This window comes from Dermatophagoides farinae, chromosome 8 (genome assembly GCF_024713945.1).
Source record: "Dermatophagoides farinae isolate YC_2012a chromosome 8, ASM2471394v1, whole genome shotgun sequence".
NCBI lineage: Eukaryota > Metazoa > Arthropoda > Arachnida > Sarcoptiformes > Pyroglyphidae > Dermatophagoides > Dermatophagoides farinae.
Genome location: NC_134684.1, coordinates 1,002,429 through 1,015,949, shown reverse-complemented (window position 1 = coordinate 1,015,949; position 13,521 = coordinate 1,002,429). Strand labels below are relative to the sequence as shown.

The 13,521-nt window shown below is 30.8% G+C and overlaps 5 protein-coding genes across 11 annotated transcripts; 3 read left to right on the top strand and 2 right to left on the bottom strand.

The window, feature by feature from the left end:
• The first annotated feature begins 414 nt into the window (after window positions 1–414).
• LOC124496035 (nucleolysin TIAR) lies at window positions 415–4,094 on the top strand. 3 transcript variants are annotated; one of them, XM_075733567.1, is made up of 3 exons: window positions 416–1,213; window positions 1,285–1,363; window positions 1,720–4,094. In XM_075733567.1, the coding sequence occupies exons 2-3, from the start codon at window positions 1,358–1,360 to the stop codon at window positions 3,247–3,249; spliced, it is 1,536 nt and encodes a 511-aa protein (XP_075589682.1). In that variant the 5' UTR covers window positions 416–1,213; window positions 1,285–1,357; the 3' UTR covers window positions 3,250–4,094. The 3 variants fall into 3 exon arrangements, 2 of the variants coding, with proteins under 2 accessions (XP_075589681.1, XP_075589682.1); XR_012832388.1 differs by having other exon boundaries at window positions 415–3,326; window positions 3,401–4,094; XM_075733566.1 differs by having other exon boundaries at window positions 415–1,213; window positions 1,285–4,094.
• Window positions 4,095–4,203: 109 nt separating this feature from the next.
• On the top strand, window positions 4,204–5,144 carry LOC124495376 (mannose-P-dolichol utilization defect 1 protein homolog). Its single transcript, XM_047058739.2, has one exon. The coding sequence runs from the start codon at window positions 4,298–4,300 to the stop codon at window positions 5,030–5,032; it is 735 nt and encodes a 244-aa protein (XP_046914695.1). The 5' UTR covers window positions 4,204–4,297; the 3' UTR covers window positions 5,033–5,144.
• LOC142597772 (protein transport protein Sec61 subunit gamma) lies at window positions 5,033–5,677 on the bottom strand. Its single transcript, XM_075733738.1, has 3 exons — window positions 5,438–5,677; window positions 5,274–5,376; window positions 5,033–5,199 (listed from the first exon to the last, which is right to left on the bottom strand). Exons 1-3 carry the CDS (start codon window positions 5,529–5,531, stop codon window positions 5,190–5,192), a joined length of 207 nt encoding a protein of 68 aa, XP_075589853.1. The 5' UTR covers window positions 5,532–5,677; the 3' UTR covers window positions 5,033–5,189.
• A 190-nt stretch (window positions 5,678–5,867) lies between these two features.
• LOC124495373 (dnaJ protein homolog 1) lies at window positions 5,868–7,434 on the bottom strand. Its single transcript, XM_047058734.2, has one exon. The coding sequence runs from the start codon at window positions 7,127–7,129 to the stop codon at window positions 6,092–6,094; it is 1,038 nt and encodes a 345-aa protein (XP_046914690.2). The 5' UTR covers window positions 7,130–7,434; the 3' UTR covers window positions 5,868–6,091.
• Window positions 7,435–7,980: 546 nt separating this feature from the next.
• LOC124495363 (signal transducer and activator of transcription 5A) lies at window positions 7,981–13,441 on the top strand. 5 transcript variants are annotated; one of them, XM_075733174.1, is made up of 8 exons: window positions 8,243–9,014; window positions 9,076–9,233; window positions 10,001–10,425; window positions 10,512–11,480; window positions 11,548–11,640; window positions 11,710–12,335; window positions 12,390–12,566; window positions 12,699–13,441. In XM_075733174.1, the coding sequence occupies exons 3-8, from the start codon at window positions 10,069–10,071 to the stop codon at window positions 12,748–12,750; spliced, it is 2,274 nt and encodes a 757-aa protein (XP_075589289.1). In that variant the 5' UTR covers window positions 8,243–9,014; window positions 9,076–9,233; window positions 10,001–10,068; the 3' UTR covers window positions 12,751–13,441. The 5 variants fall into 5 exon arrangements, with proteins under 5 accessions (XP_075589291.1, XP_046914677.2, XP_075589289.1 ...); XM_075733176.1 differs by lacking the exon at window positions 9,076–9,233 and having other exon boundaries at window positions 7,981–8,345; XM_047058721.2 differs by having other exon boundaries at window positions 8,154–9,233.
• Window positions 13,442–13,521: the final 80 nt, after the last annotated feature.

Below are 13,521 nucleotides of genomic sequence, written 5' to 3'. Positions count from 1 at the left end.
TTCTTCTTTTTTTTGTTCTGTGTAAGAATAAGTAGTGACTCATTCATTCATTTATTCGCATTCTATTCGAACATTTTGAATTGATCCATGAATTGTTGAGATGAAGAGAGAAAAAAAATAATAAAAATTTACGGCCATCGCTGGTGATGATAATAAAAAAAAATAAAACATTCAAATGACCAGGATGAAAGAATCTCATAAAATTGATAAAAGTCAATTGGTTAACAAATGAAAAAAAACTGACCAGAATCACAATCACACACACAATTTGTTTAAATATCAAAGGGTATTTAATACAACTATTTTAACCTAATATATAAAACACTATCATCACATTTTATTTTGTTGCAATAGTATGGAGGGGAAGTGTGTTCAAATAGACCAAGTCATCAAAGTTTTGTTTTTTAAATACTTTCTCCCCTTTAATCAACCATGATGACCATCATCATCCTCATCATCCAAAAAAAGAAAAAAATAACTATAAAGCTTGTCTGGCTTTCTCAGATGGATTTACTTCACACACACACACAACATACAGACGCACATTATCCACCAAGAATTTTCCATTCAATGAAAATATTTTTTTCCCAGTCTGTAAGCGTCGTCCACGAGTTCATCCAAATAGATTCTCTTCTACGGCGTCGAAGCAAATTATATCAAAAAAAAAAGAGAAACACCAAAAAAAAACAAGATAACATAAGTTGGTTTGGTTTGGTTTGGTCGGTCGTGGTCGCGGTCGTCGATTGTATGTTGTATTTCTCTCTGTGTATGTTTTATATATTGGAGCTGATGATGATGATGATTCAAGCGAGTTACGACTGTTCTCTCTCTCTCTCTCTATATTCACCGCTGCTACGTACTGGCTGGATTTGGTAATTTTTTTTTTTTCGTGCTCATGTGTTGTGTTTTTGTGTGTGTATGTCTTTTTTTTGGAGTTAATCTTGCTTTTTTTGAGTGGCGAAGAAAAACATTATCATCATTAATTAACAAAACAAAAAGTTTTTGAAACTAAATTTTCTTGTTAATTCTTTGGTACTTTTTTTTGGTTTTGTTTCGTTTCTTTTTTTTTGTTTTGATTCATTCATTTAGTTTTTGTTTGTTGTTGTTTTCGTCGCCAATATTCTGAATATATATATATATGCAACGTGAATGAACCACAAGAAAAAACATCATCTATAGACACATTCGATTTTCTTTGTTCATGATACACATGGTTAGTGTCCATTGATTGATTGTGATTTTGATTATTTTTATTGATTTTTTTTCTATAAATTTTATCCACAGGTTTTTTTTTTCTTTGTTTGATTGATTTCGTACAGTTCTGTTTCGTATTGTTGTTGTTGTTGTTGTTGTTGTAATGGTGGTAATCATCTGTTGGCTGTTGTGATTTAATTTTGTTTTTTTTTCTTCATCACTCTGATTTTTTTTTTTAATTTTTTTTTTTTTGATTGAATGGATTCATCTAATTCGTATACGAAAAACGATACGAATACAACATTAATTGTTGATGATAAACAATCGCTCAATGATAATAATTCGTCCTTTCATCATCAAAATCATCATCATAATCAACATTATTACGATCATAATTTTCATTATTATTATAATCATCAACATCAACAAAATACATCATTAATGCATCAAACAAGCGGCAATAATATTAATTCTAATTCTAATTCTAATAACAATAATAATAATAATAATAATAATAATGGCCAGACTACAACGGTGGCATCGGCCAATATTGCAACGATAGCCACCGGTATAACGGAAAATCCACGAACATTATATGTTGGTAATCTAGATCCATCGATTAATGAAAATTTTATACATACATTATTTTCACCATATGGCCATATTGTTGGATTAAAATTGATTACCGATAATCAAAATGATCTTTATTGTTTTATCGATTATGATGATCATACGTCTGCAGCTACAGCCATTGCAACAATGAACAAAAGATTATGTTTAGATCGTGAAATAAAAGTTAATTGGGCTTCAAATAGTAGTGGTGGTGCTAGTGGTGGCCAAAAAGCTGATACATCAAGACATTTTCATATATTTGTTGGTGATCTTAGTCCTGAAATTGAAACACAACAATTACGTGAAGCATTCGTTGTATTTGGCGAAATATCAGATTGTCGTGTTGTTCGTGATTCACATACATTAAAATCCAAAGGTTATGGATTCGTTTCGTTTGTTAAAAAACAAGATGCTGAAAATGCTATTGCCGGTATGAATGGCCAATGGTTAGGCCATCGTCCTATACGCACAAATTGGGCAACTAGAAAAATGTCTTCATTAAAAGGATGTGCTAGTGGAAGTGGAATTGGTAGTATTGCTAGTATTAGCGGTAATGATAATAATTTGGTGATAGGACCGAATGTCAATAATCGTACAATGAAATATGATGAAGTTTTCAATTCATCTAGTATAACAAATTGTACCGTTTATTGTGGTGGTATAAACAACGGTTTAACCGAAGAATTGATGCAAAAAACATTTTGTCGTTTTGGTACGATTCAAGAGATTCGTGTTTTCAAAGATAAAGGCTATGCATTCATTAAGTTTACCTGTAAAGAAGCAGCTACAAATGCAATCGTTATAATGAATAATCAAGAAATTTTAGGACAAACGGTGAAATGTTCATGGGGTAAAGAATCGAATGACAATAATACATCCATGACAATGATGGGAATGTCGGCCACAAATTCGACCAATTTAAATGCTGCGGCGGTAGCAGCAGCTGTACAAGCAAATTTAGCCGCTGCAGCTGCATCAACGCCTTTGATATATCCATACGGACATCATCATCAGCAACAATTGTCATATTGGTATCAACCGACAGCGTTTCAAGCTGCCGCTGCTATTCACGGTGGTCATCCACAAACAATATCTGCAACTCAACAACCATCTGCTGGAAGTAATCATCATCATCATCATCCGCATCCACATCATCAGAACCAATATACCACCGTCCAAACTAATGCTACCGGTCTACAATATCCATATAATCATCAATATTATTCTTCAATGGCAGCAGCAGCAGCAGCCGGTCAAACACCTAGTGCAGCAACTGCTGGTTTTAATTCATCACAAATGGCCATACCAATATCGGCTGGTTGGACAACAGCAGGTACATTGACCAATAATTCAACATCAGTACAATTATCTGGAGCAGCAGCGGCGGCGGCAGCAGCAGCAGCTTCTGGTTATCCAACAATTCAAGGATATCAGGCTCAATGATGATGATGATGATGATGATGAACATCAACAAAAGATAAAAAAAAGCCATAATCAATTTTAGATTATCCCAAAAAAAAGTATGAGATTTTTTGTATTATATAACTTATTTTATATTGATTTTTTATTTTTATTTTCATGTCATTTGTCGCAGCGTACAAAAATCAAATGTTCAAATTTCCAAAACAGAAAAAAAACAAACTTACCCATTAATAATGTGTCAGAAGAATTTTGAGATCACATACATCCACCCACTCACATACACACACACACACACACACACACAGTGATCAAATATCAATGAATCGATTCGAAATTGGAATTCGAACAAATCAAATCTCATCAAATTGGTGATATTCCATGTTTATGGTAATATAAATTAAAAAAATTTTTTTTTAAACTTATCAACCGAAAATCATCTCATTTCTCGATTGATTGATTATTGAATAATGATGAAATTTGACACGCTGACACTGACACAATGTATGTGTAATTTTTTTTTATATACGGAAGAAACAAAAAACAAAACAAAAATCATTGTGATCAAAACAAACGACAAAAAAAACAAACACGAAAATTTTTTTTTAATTGTGCATTTCTTTTGCTGTAATTCCTTATCCACCATCTAATTGTTTTTTTTGTCGTCGTCATCATCATCATCATCATTTTTTTTTTGTTTTTCGCTGTGTACATGATGAATCGATATGAATCGTGAATGTAATAAAAGAGATACGCGCACAGTAAAAAAAAAAATTTTTTTTTCTGTATCATATACATGAATTTCATCAAGATGATGATGATTAACTTCAATAATAAATCACATTCTGATTGAATAAAATTGATTATTGTGAAAATGAAATGGAAAATTTTTTTTTTTTTATTGAAATTCTAATCATTCGAATCGGTCAAAATAGTGACATCTATTGTCGAAATATACAAAGCTTCCACAAATTATTATCAAATCGGTGTTTATAGATAAGCAAAAGAAAAATCGGTGTTGTTTTTTTCTTCTCATTCGGGTACAATAAAAAAAATCCATCGTATATTGATCATGGAACAAATTACCGGCCTTTGTCAGCTACTTTATCCATCCAGATGTTGTCATCGAATTTTACGTGAATTCATAATCGAACCAGAATGTTTTAAATTGATCATGATAAAATCGCTTGGTTATGGAATCATATTCGGTTCGACAATGGTTAAATTGCCACAATTGTTGAAATTATTGTCAGCAAAAAGTGGTTTAGGTGTCAGCCTTTCGGCTGTTGTGCTCGAAATTCTTGCATTAACATTTTCATCTTCATATGCATTCGCAAATGGTTTTCCATTCAGTGCTTGGGGTGAAGCATTATTCATATTATTCATGACATCATTCATTGCCTTTTTGATCATCTATTATGACATAAATAAAGGTCAAGCATTCCTGTTCATGATTGTATTCACATCAACATTTGCCATATTAATGTCTGGCCATGTTCCAATGAAAATATTATGGATGGGTCAAGCTGCCGCTTTGCCATTGATAATATCCAGTAAATTAGTACAAGCCGGGTCAAATTTCCGTAATGGACATACGGGCAATCTTTCAGCGGTGACAATCATTCTAATATTTATTGGATCAACAACAAGAATCATGACATCGATTCAAGAAACTGGTGATCAATTGATTATTGTTGGTTACTCACTTTCATCAATAATCAATCTGATTCTGGTGTTACAAATGTTCTATTATTGGGAAAATACCAATAAATTTATCCGAAAAAATTTAGCCAAAAAAGATAAATAATTAATCAAAATTCAAATGAATTTATTATTATTATTGTAATTGTAATTATAATCATATATTTGATGATTTGATTAAAAAAAATGATGCAAAGTTTTTTTTTCTAAACGATGAACAATCGCCATATACCGAGTTTGTTTTCCCAAGTTTGCATTTGGCTTTAGGATCCGCTGTTTGGAAATGTATTCAGAAATCAATCAATTATGATTTGAATAGCAAAAAAAAGGACAGAGAAAAAACTTACACAATGATATTATTGATAGGAATGTGAATCAATTTCACAAAGAATCCAATGAAACCCATTATAGCGAAACCGATAGCGGTAGCCATGGCAATTTTTTGAAATTCTAAATTTAAAAACAAAAACAAATAATCAATAATATTGCACATAATTCAGAATTTGCTCACCTTTACGATCAGGTTTTGTACATCGTTTTACCAAACGAATAGAATCTTTGGTGAATTTTTTTGCCGGTTCAACAAAACTGATTATTTGATCCATTTTATTCGAAAAGAATGATCACTGATTAATTTATACCGATTTTTTAAAAGGAAATGAAAACAAATTGTAAACGTCAGCGGTGTTTTTTCTACAAACTCGATTGAGCAATGAAAAAGAGAACACGTATACATTCATGCATGCATGCATCATCAGCTTAAAGTCAGATAAATTTGTTGGAAAGTTTTTTTTTTCGTTGTTGTTGTTCATACAGAAAAAAATTTCCGGAACATTCCCGAAATTTCAAAGCTTTGTATTGTGTCGCCACCTGGCGAATGTAATTATTATTAGATATTCCAAATGGTAAAATATTCAAGAAAATCAAAATTGAATTCAAAATTTTGGATAATTAAGATTTATATTTATTTACAGTAAAAGTAGGTAGAGAAAAAAAAAATGGATAACACTGAAATTATTGGAAATAAGATAGAAAGGACAAAGTATCAGATACACAAACACACACACACACACATATAGAGGATAGAAAATTCGTTATTATTCTGTACAGCAGCCTAATTTTTTTTTTCATTTTTTAAATAATAAATTATCAATCATTATTATTATTATGGTAACAAATCAGCAATGGCTCGTTTTTGATCGCTAGATAATGATGTTGGAAATTGAATATCGAATCGAACAATCAGATCACCACGTTTTGTTGGTTCTTTTGGATATGGTAAACCACGTCCGGAAATCCGTCGTATAGTATGTGGTGTGATCACATCATTCATACGTAATGGAAACTCTTCAGAACTCAGTGTCGGTATCATTATACGACAGCCAGTTAATGCATCTTTCAATGATACTTTGGCCGTATATAATACATCTGCACCTTCACGTTTAAATGTTTTGTGTGGTTTATCCTGTATGATGAAAACAATATCCGATGGTATTGTACCTGGGTTTTGATCACCTTCACGAGGGAAAGTAATTTTTGTTCCGGCTTTCCATCCAGGTTTAACATTAATGGTTAACACTTTATCTTCTTTAAGCACGGTACCACCAACACCAGGAACTTTACGTATGATTTTCATTTTCTTCACACATCCTTTCAATACTTCTTCCAATGAAACATTTAGATTATGTTCGATTGGTGGATCTTGTTTTTTCGCTTTCTTTGGAATGCGATCGGTATTGCCGCCAAAACCACTGGTGAAACTATAAGTATCTGTATCCATACCGTGATGAGGATCGATATGAATACCGCCTGTTCCAGGACCACCACCAACACCGCCCATATTACCGAAAAACATTTCAAATGGATTATCAGTGCCAAAAAATTGAGCGAATGTTTGTCTTGGATCGCCATGAAATGAGAATTTATACGATCCACCACCAGGACCAAAACCACCCATACCGGCACCGTTCGGTGGAATATTACCGGAAAGACCTTCTTCGCCAAATTGATCATAGATATCTCGTTTCTTTTTATCGGATAATACTTCATACGCTTCGGCGATCAATTTGAATTTTTCTTCAGCTTCAGGTGATTTATTCTTATCTGGATGATATTTTAAAGCCATAATACGATATGCTTTTTTAATCTCATCTTCGGTAGCTTTTTTCGAGATACCCAATATTTCGTAATAATCTTTTCCCATGATGATTATGGATATTTATTATTTGATATATATCAGAGATGGAACAATAAATTTAGCGATGATGTTCAAATGAATGTTGATAAAACTTTGATGATGGTGAAATAAATAATTTCGATAAATAAATTATTATATACGGAATTTTGGATAAAAAATGGATATTGCAAATTTAGAAAATCCAAAAATGATTTCGTCAAATTATTTATTCAATACACACAATACGTGTGAGAAATACAATTGAAAATGAAATGCATACAAATTACAAATAAACGTTGATTATGCAGTCAGTTATATATGAAACACATAAATAAAAAAAAAAAAATTTCACTGTGCGAGAGTGAACGGGCAACTAACCGAAGAACATTCGAGAAATTTATCGAAAATTCTTGAATGCACACAAAAAGTACTTTTTCCATCACATAAACACTATTGGTTACATAGTGGAAAAAAGACCAAATCAACACAATGATGATAAAGACGAATGTATGCATATACAGCGTTAAGTGAGTTTATAACCCTTCATATACAATGTAACATGGTTTTAAAAAAAGAGCGTTATATATCGAATCAGCGTTAAACGGGGCTGCGTTAAGCGGGGTATTACTGTATAAATTTTCAGAAATTAATCCAGAAACACAAAAATTTCAACAACAAAAAAGTTTCTGGACACGAATCGAATCAGCTGTAGTCATGTGAACTCGAAAAAAAAGAAGTAACAAAAATACATTTTGGGAGGAGCTTAATTTTTTCCCCCAAAAAAAGGGGCTATTTGTTTGAGTGTGCACACTCTAAAAAATAGATCCCCATTTTTGGGGTAGACTTTGTATATATACAACCGAAGTTGAAAACGAGGTAAAAAAAATACATAATGGGAGGAGTTTTAATAGAAAAAATAAGTACGAAAATTTCATATTTTTTTGAGTGCAGTGAAAAAAAAAAATTCAATAAAATTTTTTATTCACACAAAAGATGGTGCTGGTCAACCAAAAAAAAAAAAAATGATGATGATGATGCTCGTGCTTCTATATTTTTTTTTTGTTTTTTTTTGATGATGATTTAATACATGCGCGCATTTAAAGAATTCATATCATCAAACAAATTGTGATCTATTCATTGGAATTGAACTTTTGGTCTCTCTCTCTCTTTCTCTCTATGTTTTTCTTGCCTTCACTCGTCAATTAACCAGAAAAAAAATATACGCGCGCACGCTGACATTCATGTATGTGTTTTGTATTATATATAATGTATATATCGATTTGTGAATAGTGGTGGCATATTATATTAACAACAAATTCTGCTATAGCATCATGTGTGTTTGTGATGTATTGCCACGGCCATAAACCAGAAACTAGAAATGAACCATAAAATCAGAAAAAAAACAAACAAACAAAATATATTTCTTAGTGAAAGTGAAACCTAAATTTTTTTTTTATAATCTATATAACGGTAGTGTGTGTGTGTATATGTGCTGTGTACCCAAATTCATCAACCAACTAACCAACCAATCAGCAATACAAAATTGGTATTGATTCTGGTTTTTTGTTGTTTTTTTTCTTCGCTTTTTTTTGCTGTTTTTTTTTGGTGTCTGTTCTTGTCAACCAACCACTATTTAGTGTTTGGTGGCCAGTAGGAAAAAAAAACAACGACGACTCGCGACTATCGTCAATTTAGTTAGAATTTTCGGCTTTCAAACTTCCATGTTCCACTTTTCACTTTTTTTTTCTCTCTCTCACTCTATATTCACACAAACAAGCAAACAAACAAGAAATTGGTTTACAATTGTGGATTCTTATCGAATTTTTTTTTGTCGTTCGAATTCTTCATCCATACACAGACACACATTCAGCTGCTGTGGTTGAATCAATCGGTGTTTTTTTGCGTGTTTCTTGTTTTTTGTCAAATTTTTTTTTCTAAAAAAATGACAAGTTTCATATCATCGTCATCATCAGTTATTTTATTTTATTATTTTTGTTGATGTTTAAATAAGAAAAAAAAACAAAATTCAACTTGTGTGAAAAAAAATGCATCATCAATTTTTTTCTAGTGATAATCTAAAACGTTATGGTTAATCATCATCGATATATCAAATCAATGAGCTATAATAAATGTAATATAATCAATTTTTTTCTCCTTTCCATTTTAGAATCAATCAATCGATTGATAGTAAAATTTCATCTTTTTTTTTATTTGCAATTTTCTTTAATTATAATGATAATTTAGTGGTGGTAGTATAGAAAAAAATTATTCCACCACCACCATCAAATGTTTTTTTTTTCACTACATAAATTAATTTATTCCATTTTAAATGCAATGCAATCCTCTTGAAGCTTTGAAAAAAAGAAAGAATTTTATTACGATGATTGCGAAATAAATTTTCAAAATTCAAAGCTATAAACATTCGAAATTGATACGTGAACAAATAAAAACAACAAAAAAAAATAACGGAATAAATTCAAACACACACACACACGCACATACCTATACCTGTACCTCTTACATGCAAGTAATACACCTGTGTGGTTTTGTTTGTGTCTAACGGTTTATCAGCAAACGAAGCAACATCTCTGACTACCACCTTTCTATACACTGAACAACAAAAAAAAAATGATCAAATCCAAATAGTTTATAATACTTTTACTTTTGTAGTTTTTGATGATTAGTAATGTGAAACTTTCCAACAACAGCAACGACAATCACCCTATAATAATAATAATAATTAGGAAAAGAACGAACAAGGAAGAAGATTGCTGTTTGATGTTTTTTTTTGCCATCTCGAATACAAAAAAAAAACATTTCCAGAATAACTTGTGTGCATGTGTGTTTGCCTATAATTTTTTTTTCGTTTGTTTTTTTTTCATTTCCTGGCTACACCAGAAATCCTAATTATTCATCATCATCATAGAGTGATCGATCGATCCAACCAAAAAAAAAATCGCCCAAAAATGTCCGTTTGGAGTCGAATCCTATCGTTGCCTGAAGATCAACAGCGGCAATTATTTTCCATATATAATCATCATATACCAATAGAGATACGTATGCAATTAGCCGATTGGATTGAACAACAGAATTGGCAATATTTTGTTGAAAATGATACTATGATGAAATGTGAACTAATACAACGATTCAGTATTGAAATTAAGAATCTTATTGAAATGTCCAATGATGTTGCATATCGTTATAAGCTAGTTAATTATTGGAATATGATCACTAATTCAAATGCCGATGTTCATGCAATCATAAAAAATATACATGATTGTCTTTCATATGAAAAAGAATTTATTCGTTGTAATAATCAAGAGGTAAGTAACAATAGACATGACGTTAGAATTTAAATGTTTAATCTGTCTCTCTCTCTCTCTCTATTGCTCTCTAAATTAAAACAAAGCCGGTTCCATTCGCTCAAGTGAATTTATTCGATAATTTTCAAAAATTATGCCAAATGAATGTTGTCATCAAAGATGGTATTGGTGAAACGGAAACATTATTCAAAAATATTAAATCATTAAAAGAAACATTCAATATTCGTCAATTGGAGATTAGCAATTTTGATAATCATAAATTCAACAATAATAATAATCCAAATGATAAAGCAATGAAATTACGTTTTATGGAAAATGTTAATCTATTACATTCACAATATCAAACAAATATGAATGATTTGAATAACAAATATAGAGATATTATTGTTAAATTACAGGAAATGTCTTTACTTTTATTCAATGAATTGGATGTATGGAAACAACAACAGAAAAGTAAACTGGATTCTTCGGAAACATATTTACAGCTTAAAAATCTATCAGAAATGATGGCATCAAATCTTGGTAATTTATTACAGCAATTAAAATTCATTGATGCATTAGTATCGAATGATTCTACACAAGAAGATGCAATGATTATTGCGCAATTTATTGAAATTAAAAAACATACAACATTATTGTTCAAGAATTTAATAAGCGAAACATTTATTGTTAAAAATCAACCAAAACAGGTGATTAAAAAGGAAACAAAATTCAATGCCACCGTTACAATGTTGGCCGGCAGTGTATTGAATGTTCATATGAATAGTTTAGTTGTGCGTGTACAAATCATCAATGAAGAACAGGCAAAACTTTGGAATACTGATCATGAAAAATTTCATCTAAATTCATGTTGTGGTGAAATAGTCAACAATACCACTGTGATGGAATATAATTCGGCTACAAATACATTGAGTGCCAATTTTATTAATTTACGATTAAAATCAATTAAACGTGCAGAGAAAAAGGCTTCAATAGATAAAGTTGTGGATGAAAAATTTTCCCTATTATTTACGACGGAAATATTTCTTGAAAGCGATATAAAATTTGTGATTTCGGTAATTTTTCTTGATTTTTTTCTTTGATAAATTAATATTCACAATTTATTTAATATGATGGCTGTAGACAATTTCCGTACCAGTGGTAGTCATAGTACATGGTAATCAGAAGATACACGCATTGTCGACAATCATTTGGGATAATGCATTCTCAGAAGTGGTATGTACAATTATTTGACGATGATGATTCTTTTAATCAAATTTTACTTCTTCTCTCTTTATATAATAGAAACGTATACCGTTCAATGTGCCGACTGAAGTTAAACTTGGAGAATTGGCACAGGTATTAAGTCGCCAATTCTATGAACACACGAGAAGACATCTGAGTGAAGATAATATGCATTTTCTTGCTGAAAAGATCTCTGGTCATGAAGTTGATAAACAAAATTTCTTCAACATTATGGTGCCATGGACAAAATTCTCCAAGGACCTGTTGCCTGAACAGAATTTCACATTCTGGGATTGGTTTTATAATATATTGCAATTAACACGTGAACATCTGGCCGAATTATGGGCTGATGGATTGATTATCGGTTTTCTTACTAGACAACGTGCAGAAATGTTATTGATGACTAAATCACCGGGTACATTTTTGCTCAGATTCTCCGACACTCAATTGGGAGGCATTAGTGTTGCATATCGAAATGCTAATAATAAAGTTGAATGTCTTGTACCATTCGTTAGTAATGATCTGAAGATTCGAAAATTGGCCGATCGTTTGAATGATTTCAATCAATTTGTCTACTTGTTTCCGGAGATACCGAAAGATACAGCCTTTTCGAAATATTATACAAGAATTGAGAATCAAGCATCAAATGGTTATGTTTTCACACAATTAAAGAATTGCATTCCTAGGTATAACATAATTTATATATTTAGCTTTATATTCATTATTTATTCATCATTTAGTGAAATGGACAAAGAATCTGGCAATTATGAAAACATGAATGATCAACATACGGTGAATAGTAGTATTATGAATGATGCAACATTAAGTACGAGCTTTAGCGATATTGGACCAATGACCAATATGTCATTCGATACAAACATGTCAACCTCATATGATTGGAATCGTAATCCAAATGAGTAAGTTTCAAGTTGACAATTGTAGACCCATCTTTTTGTTTTGTTTTTTTCTGTTTTTCACTTCAAAACAAAAAAAAATACCAAAAAAAAACCAATGTCTCAATCCAATTCCTTCAATTCCTAAAATAATAGATCCATGACAAGTGACGATTTCACCTATGTTCCTACTATTGATACAATGTGAATGCGAATGAATCCCGTGAACCAAAAAAAAACAAAAAAAATTGGTCAAATTATGAAAAAAATTTATCAATCAATCTTAATATGAAATTCCCATTCCCTCTAAATATATTCCTTTTATTTGAAATCTATCTCACAAATCATTGTCTCAAAAACACAACCACAACAACAACAAATATATCACATCTACATCATTTTCATCTTAAAGAATTTAAAATCCCAAAAACAAAACTCATGATCCTTCAAGACAAACAAAATACTTTTCGCTCCTTTCATCATCAACAACTCCCTTGTTTTGATCGTTTCAAGAATCAATGAATGAATGAAAAATTTCATTTTTTTCCCACTCAAACTTTTATTATTATTATTATATCATATGTTATACAATTGATGCTAATGCAAACAAACAAAATTGTTACTCGACAATATAAACAATAACGACGACAACCAAAAAAAAAACAACCTTCCTTTACCACATTTACAATTCTTTATTCTTGATACTTTGATTTTTATTTTTCTTATTATATTATGATAAATCTCCATATCTCCATTTTATTCATTTATCGCCACATTACTGGCTCTTTTTGTCTTTTATTTTTTTTTTATTTTTTAATTTTTCAAATTTTTTTCTTGCCTTCTTTTTTTTCACACCATCATCACAATCCAATTCATCAATCATTAAACATGATTTCATTTGTGACCAATTGTTATCAAAAAAAAAAAAAAATTAAATTATTGAAACAAAACAATCAGCCAATATTTAAATCCAAAAAAA

Excerpts from the sequence above, each read along its gene's own strand:
- LOC124496035 (XM_075733566.1), top strand. The coding sequence starts at position 1,453 with ATGGATTCATCTAATTCGTATACGAAAAACGATACGAATACAACATTA.
- LOC124495376 (XM_047058739.2), top strand. The coding sequence starts at position 4,298 with ATGGAACAAATTACCGGCCTTTGTCAGCTACTTTATCCATCCAGATGT.
- LOC142597772 (XM_075733738.1), bottom strand. The coding sequence starts at position 5,531 with ATGGATCAAATAATCAGTTTTGTTGAACCGGCAAAAAAATTCACCAAA. Across the intron at positions 5,377-5,437 it reads TACAAAACCTGATCGTAAAG|AATTTCAAAAAATTGCCATG; the intron begins GTGAGCAAATTC and ends TTTTAAATTTAG.
- LOC124495373 (XM_047058734.2), bottom strand. The coding sequence starts at position 7,129 with ATGGGAAAAGATTATTACGAAATATTGGGTATCTCGAAAAAAGCTACC.
- LOC124495363 (XM_075733176.1), top strand. The coding sequence starts at position 10,069 with ATGTCCGTTTGGAGTCGAATCCTATCGTTGCCTGAAGATCAACAGCGG. Across the intron at positions 10,426-10,511 it reads TTCGTTGTAATAATCAAGAG|CCGGTTCCATTCGCTCAAGT; the intron begins GTAAGTAACAAT and ends ATTAAAACAAAG. Across the intron at positions 11,641-11,709 it reads ATAATGCATTCTCAGAAGTG|AAACGTATACCGTTCAATGT; the intron begins GTATGTACAATT and ends TTTATATAATAG.